This window comes from Sciurus vulgaris (genome assembly GCF_902686455.1).
Source record: "Sciurus vulgaris genome assembly, chromosome: 5".
NCBI lineage: Eukaryota > Metazoa > Chordata > Mammalia > Rodentia > Sciuridae > Sciurus > Sciurus vulgaris.
In genome coordinates this window covers 55,797,245-55,808,322 of record NC_136465.1, presented here as the reverse complement: position 1 = coordinate 55,808,322, position 11,078 = coordinate 55,797,245, and the positions used below count along the sequence as shown (strand labels likewise).

General features: G+C 40.6%; 1 protein-coding gene across 3 annotated transcripts in view; it reads left to right on the top strand.

Annotated features, from left to right (window-relative positions):
* Positions 1 to 3,929: 3,929 nt before the first annotated feature.
* The window catches only part of PLPBP (pyridoxal phosphate binding protein), a gene marked incomplete at its 3' end in the record, with an annotated part of 68,079 nt that continues 60,930 nt past the window's right edge, over positions 3,930 to 11,078 (top strand). For 2 of the 3 annotated variants that reach the window (XM_079140655.1, XM_079140656.1), the window contains exons 1-3: positions 3,937 to 4,093; positions 9,307 to 9,414; positions 10,252 to 10,327. In XM_079140655.1, the coding sequence (XP_078996781.1) occupies positions 3,995 to 4,093; positions 9,307 to 9,414; positions 10,252 to 10,327 (283 nt within the window). In that variant the 5' untranslated portion in view covers positions 3,937 to 3,994. Of the gene's footprint in view, positions 4,094 to 9,306; positions 9,415 to 9,490; positions 9,527 to 10,251; positions 10,328 to 11,078 lie in introns of all 3 variants that reach the window. The other variant, XM_079140657.1, reaches the window with a different exon arrangement.

Below are 11,078 nucleotides of genomic sequence, written 5' to 3'. Positions count from 1 at the left end.
CAGTTGATTCCAGAAAAGGGAAATTTAACAATCTCACTGGGCTTTGTTGTTGTTGGGGGTGGGGTACTGGGGATTAAACTAAGGCTCTCTACCACTGAGGTACATCCCAGGTCTTTTTATTTTTTATTTGGGAGACAAGTTCTCACTAAATGGTCCAGGATAGCCTTGAATTTGCCATCTGCTTACCTCAACCTCCAAGTAGCTGGGATCACAGATGTGCATACACCACGGCACCTGTCGGAGTGTTCTAAAAGGATTTACATATGTCTGGCTAAAGTTCCCAAATTTGAAGTTTGGGAATAAGTAGTTACCCGCAAAATAGAAAATAATTAAGTCTAGGAATTAGCATGGATAACATTTTCTTCTGATAGTCTTCAGAAATTGGGAAGATTCTATGCTCTGGGATGGGTTTAAATGCCATTCTTTCTATGTGAAAAGATGATTTCTGAAGTCCTCCACAGGTCTAGGGTTCTACAACCTATATTGACATTTCAAAAGCCAAATGACAGCATGTTTGTGCAGGAATTACTGTCATAGGCTACTTTGCCTGAATTCATTTAAAGTGGGACATGGGCATTATGATTCCATTCTCTTCAAAGTCAAATAACTAAGCAACAATAATTTTCTATTATCTTTATAATGCCCCCACCCCCTGCCACTCAAAAGAATTACTATAGGATCAGGAAAGTAACTTTAAAATTCATGTTTCTCTTATAAACAGGACCTTGGACTATAGAGGTGAATGTTTTTAAAACATTTATGGTAAGTATACTAAAATTTAGATTATTCATAAAATCTGTACCTCTGAAGCCAGGCATGATGGCACATACCTGTAATTCCAGCCACTCCAAAGGACAAGTCAGGAGTTCAAGTTCAAGGTCAACTTGGGCAATGTAGCAAGATCCTATCTTAAAATAAAACTTAAAAGAAAGTGCTAGGGATATAGCTCAGGTAAAACAAAGGACTGGAGGTGCTGCCCAGTGATAGAGTACTTGCTTAGCATGCTCAAAACACTAGATTCAATCCCCAGCACCTCAAAAAAGAAAGAAAAAAAATTTATTCCTTTTATTTTTTTCTAATCTGTTTTCTCCTTTGTCTCTGCAAATTATGGAAAGTATTTAAAGACAATTACTGGTACTGAAATAATTCTGGACTTGTATTTTTCAAGGATTATAAAAATCCTTGAAATAAAAGGTTAAATTAGATTGTTGATATCCAACCAACTGAAGAAGAAACTAAAAAAGGAAATAAGAAGCAGGATGCAGTGGTGCATGCCTGTAATCCCAATAAATCAGGAGGCTGAGGCAGGAAGATCATAAGGTCAGCCCCAACAATTCAGTAAGTTCCTGTTTCAAAATAGTAAATAAAAAGGGCTGGGATTTAACTCAGTGGTAAAATGCCCCTTAAAAATCCCCAGTACTGCAAAAATTTAAAAAAAAAAAATCAAAAGCTAAACTAAATAGTTTTAAACTGTAAAGAAGCTGGAATGTGAAGTGTTAATAGGACTAGGATCATTACCTTTTTCTGCTTCCCTTTTCATAAGATCATAGAGTGTTAGAGATGAAAAGCATGTTAGAAATAAATCTACAGTAAAGCCTCAACTCATCCTGGTCTCTGCAAGTTTCCTTTACAGAGAAATGCCTCAACAAATACTGAATAGATAAGAAGGTGGAGGATGACCCTGCCTAGTAATTCACAAAAGAAAGAGACCTCATCTATTAAGTGAAGATACAACCTGACCAGTGGTGTACATCTGAAATCCTAGGAATTTGGAAACTGAGGCAGGAGGATTTCAAGTTTGAGGACAGCCTCAACAACTTACTGAGAACTGAGACTCTGTCTGAAAAATAAAATAAGGGCAGGGAATGTAGTTCACTGATAAAACTCATGGGTTCAATCCCCAGTATAAGAAGGAAGGAAGGAGAGACAGACTACTTGTCATCATAGTAACCTATCACTTAGATTACTATCACCATTAGATATTCCCCAGATCTATGAAGTTTCTATGGGTTTTTTTTGGTTTGGTTTTTTTGGTGCTGGGGACTGAACCCAGGGTTGCTTTACCACTGAACTACACCCCCAGCCCTTTTTTTCATTCTGAGACAGAGTCTTACTAAGGTACTTAGGGCCTCCCTAAATTGCTAAGGCTGGCCTCAAACTTGTGATCCTCCTGCCTCAGCCTCCGAGGCGGGATTACAAGTATGTGTCACTGTACCTGGCATATTTATGGTTTTTAAAATGCTTTCCAAATAGCGTATTTCTTTAAAGGTATTTTATGCTCATCTATCCTTCCTTTATACATCCCTTTATCACCATTCCCTTTGTTCCTCCTATCACTTCCAATTTTGTGCCTCTGCAACAAACATCTATTAGGCTTATTCCATGAAGGGCTATTCTGTCACTTTTTAATGTTTACCCCTTTGGAGTAAAAATGTATTAAATCTAGAGTCATTTTACTTGAATACAATTACTCCTAATGTCTTCAGTAATTCCAGTTTATAGATAATCCAGTCATGTGTACTATGAAAAATGACCTTACATCATTGCAAGGATGTAAGGTTCTGCCCAAAGCTATTTTCCCAGAGCAGGATATGTAAAACTCCATCTCCCTTCTTGGAGTCTGGTGTAAAAAAGTGTAAGAGAGTGAGAATATTGCCCCTTCTTTCCAGAAGGTTCTGAGTGAGCCCAGTTACAAGACAAAAGAACCACCTAATAAAGGGCTAAAGAACAAACTTTAGCCCTTTCTCCAACATAATAGCATCACATCATTAAACTGAATTGAGACTCGCAATAGTAATTGCAGTCAAATGCACTTTCCATAAAATCAATCTCTTTCTACTGTGTGGTGTTTATCTAGCTCACAGAATTTAGGACCCTATTTGCCACAGAGCTGGACAAACAGGAGACTCAAGAACTGGACTGTTGCTGAGCTCATTCTTGTTGGCCTAAACCCGCCTGTGCTCTCCTTTGACAAATGGGACAAGTACCACTAGCCTATGTGGCCCCTGACCACTGAAGCAGGCTTAAGTCAAAACTACACACTGGATTTCAAATACTAACTACAATTTTTTTTTTAAGAGTTAAAGCAGCTCTTTTGTTTTTTGCAGTACTGGGGATTGAATCTAGGGGCACTCTACTACTGAGCTACAGCCCCAACCCTTATTAATCTTTAAGACAGGGTCTCAATAAATTACAGAGGCTGACCTCTAATTTGGGATCCTCCTGTTTTAGCCTTTGGTGTCGCTGGGATTATGGGTTTGCACCACTGCACCCTGCTTCACTGGTTTTTCATTGACTGCACGTTGAAATCTTACTTTAGATATACTGGGTTAAATAAACATAGAATTTTTTTTTTTTTTTTTTTTTAATGAACCCATGAGAAATGTTTAATTTCTATGTGAACCGCATATTTCTCTAGGAAAGCACTGGTCTATAGGATGCCAAAAAGAATCATACATTTGAATCATGCCATGTCTTCAGAGAGTTCTTTTGTATCTATTAAGGGTTCCTCACTAAAACCATCCAACATATTAAAAACTATACTCTGCTCTAGCAGTTCCTAATCCTGATCATTTCGCTTAAATTTTTTAATTTATAGAAACGGGCAAACCCGTTGTAACGCATTTTAAGGGAAAAGGACCCTGAAAACAGGGTTAGACTGAGAAGTCCCTTGGAGGTAAGGAGCGGCAGGAAGGAGAAGGCTCAGCCCGGGTGGCCCTAGGAGTCCAGCCGAACGCCTCGGTCCCCCGCGGCTGCGGCACCTCGAACCCCTTCAAGTTTCTCCAGCCAGGCCCGCGAGCGACCTCCCCAAGATGGCCGCCACCAGAGGCGGGCAGTGCGCCTCGTGCACGCCCCGCGCTGCCGCGTGTCGATTGGGTAAGGCTATTCGGTGGAGAGCGCTGATTGGGTCTCAGGGAGGGAGCTGGGCGGGACCGGAAGGTGGTCTCAGCCGCTGGGTTCCGAGGGTCTGGGATTCGGCGTAGGTCCCCGGGGAATGTTGAGAGCTGGCAGCATGTCCGCAGAGCTGGGAGTTGGGTTCGCACTGCGGGCAGTGAACGAGCGCGTGCAGCAGGCTGTGGCGAGGCGGCCAAGGGTGAGGAAAGGGAATGCGAGGGGTGGGAGGACAATGGGCGGCCTTTTGAGGAGGGGGACACCTGCGTGGGACTAGGTCGTCACAGTGACGCAGAAGGGTCTCCCCGAGGGGCGGGACCCGCTGGCTAGGTGTCGGCGGGGACTGCGGAGTCCCCGAAAGGCTAGCGAAGGATTTCCTCAGTGACCTCGCGGAGTGTCTGTTAGGTTCCCTAGAGGTTGACTTTGTCCGTGCAAAAATTACCCGCCACATCGAAAAAATGACTAGTCTCCATGTGTCGTGGCCATTTTCCATTGCTTCGTGTAAAGGTCTTGGAGGACGCGAGGAGGGGAATGCCCACACACAGGCTGCATGACAAGTGTATTATACCACACCTTGCAAAGGAGCTACATCGCCCGAGATCACGTGTGTGGCAGCGTCTGACAGCTAGTAGGTGCTCGGTAAATGTTTTCTCCCCTAACTAAGGTGGAGGTGAATTGGCCCGACTTTGCAGGCACCAGAGCTGCATTTGTGGGTCTGGAGCAGGAAGAATCTGTCCCAAACAGTTTAAAAGGAGTTGTTGTGGGCTGGGGATATAGCTCAGTTGGTAGAGTGCTTGCCTTGCATGCATAAGGCCCTGGGTTCAATCCCCAGCACCGCAAAACAAAAAAAAAAGGAGTTGTTGCGTTGTTGGGTTTTTCTGTTTGTTTGTTTTTGGTTTTGTTTTTTTTCTACTGTATATATATATTGTTGCCTCTTGGACTTTCAGGAATCAATGTCTGTTTCTCTGCAAGTAAGCTGAATAGTGTGAGACAGACCTGAACATAAAGGATAAAGTCCTCTCTGATGAAGTATTTATGGTTTCAAAACTCCAGAATGCTGGCAAGAAGACAGAAGACCTGTGTTCCAGTCTTTCCTTAACTACCGAATAGGTGCTACCTCAAACAGATCAGACAAGAATTATTCTGGTCTTCTGATTCCTTTTCTGTGCAAGCAATAGGATGAACTCTGAAAGCCTTAAACTTCCTCCTGGCATTATTATTTTGATTCTCAAAGAAAAAAATCTTAGGCTTTCCCCTAGTAAACATCACTCTGAAAGACTATCCCAGGACCTCTGTCAGATAGATGGGCTGCCTGTTCCACTTTTCTCTCTGAAAACCATTCATTCATTAGCATAATCCTCAGAATTTTGACATGGCTTCCTACAAGCTGGTGGTCTTCCTAAGAAGGAAGAAAAATGAGATGTTATACAGTAAACCAGACTCCTACATGTCTTTGAGAATACTGTGATTCTGTGAAAATCCCAGGGTGAGTGAGGGACATGAAAACTGACCTGTAAGGATTAATCAGCCTCTTCTCTGATTGTTCTGTGTGGATTTGTTGTAGCAGAATACAGGAAAACAATGATCTTTATGTAATTAGTGTAGAAAGAGTTCAGATAGGTCTACTCCCAAGTCCAGAATTGTTTTGTGTTCCAGACTCAGTTCTGCCACTGGTTGACAGAGTCTTAGATTGAACAATAAATTATATCATCATCTATTCAGGCTACTTTTAGTGGAGATAAGCATGTTCAGGGTGATATGGACATAGACCTAATCAGACCACTTTCAGAGTGAATGGGGCAATATTAATAATTAGACCAGGTAGAGGATGTGGGGGGAAAAGGTATACTCCTACTATTGTTGGTGAAACTGCATATTAATACAACCATTTTGGAAAGCAGTATAGAGAGTCCTCAAAAAACTAGGAATAGAACCACCATATGACCCAACTATCCCACTCTTTGTTTTTTTCCCAAAGAACTAAAATCAATATACTATAGTGATATGGGCACACAAATGTTTATAGCAGTTCACAATAGTCAAGTTATAAAACCAGCTCAGGCATCCATCAGCAGATGAGATGAATGGATAAAGAAAATTTAGGGGGCTGGAGTGTGGCTCAGTGCTAAAGCACTTGCCTGGCATGTGTGAGTCCCTGGGTTCGATCCTCAGCACCACATTAAGAAGAGTAATTAAAAAGATTCATTGACAACTAAAAAATTTTAAAAGAAAAATCATGTATACACAATAGAGTTTTACCCAGCTATAAAGAAGAATGAAATTATGGCATTTGCTGGTAAATGAATGAAACTGGAGAACAGCTTGCTAAGTGAAATAAGCCAGACTCAGAAAATCAAGGATCAAATGTTTTCTCTCATATGCAGAAGCTAGAGCAAAATAAGGGCAAGGGAGGTAGCAGGTCCCACAAAAACAGTGAACAGTGGAGTAGAGGAAGAGTATTGAAGGAGAAGAAGGAGGGACAGGAAAAGGGAAGAACTGAAGAATACAATTGACAAAATTATGCTATGTACATATCTAAGTACTACAGTGAATTCTACCTCTGTGTATGTCTAAAAGCACTAATTAACAAATAGGCATTCCAATAAGCATCAGGGAGGCTGGGTCCAGGTATGTTGGAACTAGTTTCTCTCCCCAGCACCCCAGTTTGCAGCCAATAAATCATCCTTTTTTTAAAAAAATAAATAATTAGTCCGGACACAGTGGCATATACCTATAATCCCAACAATTCGGGAGGTTGAGACAGGAGGATCACAAATTCAAGACCAACCTCAGCAACTAAGTGAGACCCTAAGTAGCTCAGTAAGACCCTATCTTCAAATAAAAAAAAATTTTTTAAAAAGGCCAGGGATGTGGCTCACTGGTAAAACACCTGTGGACTCTATCCCCAGTACCTAAGTAAATGAATAGAAGGAAGAAGAAAGACCAGTAGAAGAAAAGAAGGGGAAGAGAAGGGAAGGGAGAAGATGAGGAAAAGAGGACTCATCAGGGTCTGAAATAGAGCAAATTATATTTCATGTATGTATGAAATATACATACATGAAATATAATCAGTCCCACTAGTATGTATAACTAAAATGCACTAGAGGCTGGGGTTGTAGCTCAGCGATAGAGCATTTGGCCTAGCATGTACAAGGCACTGGGTTCCATCCTCAGTACCACATAAGAATAAATAAAGGTATTATGTCTAACTACAACTAAAATATGCACCAATACAGACATTTTTAAAAAACACCAAAAACCTAGAAGTTAATCTGGAACCTAGAAGGGTTCTTAGCATACTCATCTGATTTCAACTACCATAAAAGACTGTCAGAACCACAAGCTTACAAAGGCTACCATAACTGTATACAAAAATTACTTCTAGTCAGGTACAGTGGTGCATGCCTGTCATCCCAGCGACTCAGGAGGCTGAGGCAAAAGGATCACAAGTTGAAGGCCAACCCCAGCAACTTAGTGAGACTCTGTCTCAAAATATAAAGGACTGGGGATGTAGCTCAGTGGTAGGACACCTTTGGGTTCAATCCCCAGTACTGGGGGGAAAAAAAAGGTACTTCTGCCCCAAAACTATCTATTCAACCTCAAAATGACACCATTCTTGTTATTAATCATTGTAACCAGAGATTATTGTTTGAAAATATCTGATGTAATCTCCATTTTTGTCTTTTAAAACTTCCCTTTAGCCAGACACAGTGATGCATGCAGGGACACAGGAGGCCAAGACAGGAGGATCATAAGTTCAAGACGAGCCTCAACAACTTAGTAAGGCCCTGTCTCAAAATAAAAAATAAAAATGAGCTTGGGATGTAGCTCAGTGGTAAAATACCCCTGAATTAAATCTCCAGTACCCCACCACCCAAAAAAAAACTTTCCTTTGCCTCAGCTTCCTTTAATACACCCATAGTTTACTAGGCACACATATTCCCCTTGCAGTAGTCTGCTGCTCCCCAATAAATATTATTGTTCTTTGAAGGAAAAAAATGATAATTATTCCAGGGCTAGAGTGAGTTTGCAAAACTGTATCCCCTCCCTAACTGAAACAAGACTTAATATTTTTCCTCTCTCGGGGTAAGCTATTATGTCCTCTTCTGTCACCAGAATGAAGAAATTCCAGACCTGGAAACCCAAGCAATGGCTCTCTCAAGGACACAAGTTAGACATTAATTATATTTACTGATGATAATACTTGCAGCCCAGTCCTTGTATTCCCCTTTTAAAAGCCCTCTGTTCCCCTGGCAGTTAGAAATACATACAGCCTTTATGACCTTAATCTGTTGCTTTTCACATTTGCTAGCAAATCAGGAAAACTTCATCCTTTTTCTCAAAGCCTTATCCCCGTTATTGGAATGTCACCAAGGACAAGGACCAAGCCTCCCTTCAGTGAAGTGATTTTTTTGTTGTTGTTGGTGGTGGTGGTTCTTTCCTTTTTGCAGTTCTGAAAAACTCATGCCAGGCAAGTGCTCTACCACTGACTACACTCCCAACCCAGTGAAGTGATTCTTGGTGTACATGAGGATCATTGGAGAGCTTGTTGAAAAGGAGATTCTTGCCAGGCAAGGTGGTACACACCTGTAATCCCAGTGGCTCAGGAGGCTGAGGCAAGAGGATCACAGGTTCAAAATCAGCCTCAGCAATTTGGCAAGTCCCTAAGCAACTTAGCAAAATAAAAAAGGCTGTCCCTAAGCAACTTAGCAAAATAAAAAAGGCTGTCTCAAAATAAAAAAGGCTGGGAATGTGACTGAGTGATTAAGGGCTCTTGAGTTCAATTCCTGATAACTACCCACCCCCTAAAAAAAAGGAGACTATGAGGGCCAGGAGTGTAGCTCAGTGGCAGAGTGCTTATCTGACAGGGAGAAGGCCCTGGGTTTAATACCTGATACCATAAAAACAAAATGAAAGGGAGCTTTTCAGAACCCAGCCCCCAAGATTCAAGATTCAGTAGGTCATGAACCCTGATGATGCTAAGCAGTTGATCAAAGACCACACTTTAAGGAAACACTGTTTTAACTTGCACAATTCCTCTGAGAGAGAAATGTCTTTTGCTAAATATTAAGGTAGTTAATACTAGGTTGAGAAACCAGGCATCTAATAGACATTCATGAACCAGGTACTATGATGCCTACCTGTAATCCCAGCTACTTGGAAGGCTGAGCAGGAGGATTGCAAATTCAAGATCAGCCTGGGCAATTTAATGAGACCCTGTTTCAAAAGACATTTATTCACCATTCTTTGATATTGATCTCCTTGAAATATCAGAAAAATGTATCTTTCCAAATGCCAAGTTGATATCTATGCTGATTGTTCTACAGAATTTATCCTACAAGACTTACTAGGATTATTTTCCCAAATGTTCATGTGACTCATGTGACACTCATATAACCCTTTGTCTCTTGGCAGGATCTCCCAGCCATCCAACCCCGGCTAGTAGCAGTCAGCAAAACCAAACCAGCAGATATGGTGATTGAGGCCTATGGTCATGGCCAGCGCACTTTTGGAGAGAACTATGTAAGAACCCTTTCCCAAAGAGCCTTTAGAAGAGTCACGATTGCCAGGCTTCTGACATTCTGTTTTTACCCTTTAGGTTCAGGAACTGCTAGAAAAAGCATCAAATCCTAAAGTAAGTGGATATCAGAAGTCTCTAGTTTGTATCTGAATCTTGACTGTGTAGTTGAAAATTAGACTCCATATTGGTGGTTGAGTTTTAGAGCAAGAAATTGGACTGGGATAAAAAAATTCTAGTTCATTTTTACCTTCTGTCCCAAATACTCAGATTTTCTGTCTTTATTCACACTGTCGCTTTATCTTTTGTGGCTGTTTAGAAATGGTGTTCTTGTTGTTTTGTTTTGTTTTGAGTACTAGGGATTGAAAGCAGGGGCACTTTATTGCATTTAATTCTAAACTACATCCCTAACCCACTTTGTTTTTTATTTTGAGACAGAGTCTCATGATATTGCAGAGGCTGGCCTCAAACTTGCAATCTTCTTCCCTCAGCCTCCTGATTTTCTGGGATGGCAGGTGTGTACCACCTGGCAAGAAATGATGACTTTTAAGAGTTTGCTGTAATTTTCTATCCTTTTGAGACTTGAAAGCTTAAATCAGTTCATCCTTAAAGGATAATATCTGAAAGATGAAAGGAGTAGATGGGAACAAGGAAGGGAAACAGTAGAAGCCTTGTATTTTTTTCTTTTAAGTTTCATTTTGCCTCATTAAGAGATGGCAGTAGCAGTTTATTACATTCAAGGGACAGAGCAGATTGAAAGGTCACTAGGAGTGTGCAGATTAACTGGCAAGGCCTCCATAAGTCAAACATGAGTCAAACATGGTTACCTTTTTCCGCTTCAGATTCTGTCTTCATGTCCTGAGATCAAATGGCACTTCATTGGCCACCTACAGAAACAAAATGTCAACAAATTGATGGGTAAGATGAAACTCTAAATATGAAATTAAAACTACTGCAACATTATATGACTTATGCTACCTTCTGTGTAAGAGAGCAACTTTTAGATCATACCCAATTCACCATATGTATTGTAGAATTTCTTTTAAGAATATTCAGAAAAATAAAATTAAGAATTAACTATAGGGGCCAGATGTGGTGCACACCTATAATCCTACCAGCTTGGGAAGCTAAGGCAAGAGAATCCCAAGTTCAAAGCCAGCCTCAGCAACTTAGGCCCTAAAGCAACTTAACAAGACCTTGTCCCTAAATTATTAAAAGAAAAAAATAGGGCTGGGGATGAGGCTCAGTGCTTAGCGCCCCTGGGTTCAGTCCCCATACAAAAAAAAAAAAGATTAACTACAGGACTGAGGTTAAAGCTTCAGTGGTAGAGTGTTTGCCTAGCATGTACAAAGCCCTGGGTTTGATCCCCAGCACCAAAAAAAAAGATTAACTACAGAAAGGTTTAACCATATGACAGTGACAGATGGAGATCTTGAGGAACTGAATTTCTCTCAAGATATCAAAATTAACCTATTTTTTCAAATAACTTTTTAAAATATAATCAAAAAATATATAATTGACTTACAATAAATTGCACAAATTTAAAGTGTACAATTTGATAAATTTTGGCATAAGTTTATACCTATGAAACCATCACAATTAAAATAGTCAACATATTCATCATTCCCAGAGGTTTCCTCCTGTCTCTGTGATCCTTCCCTTTCTCTTG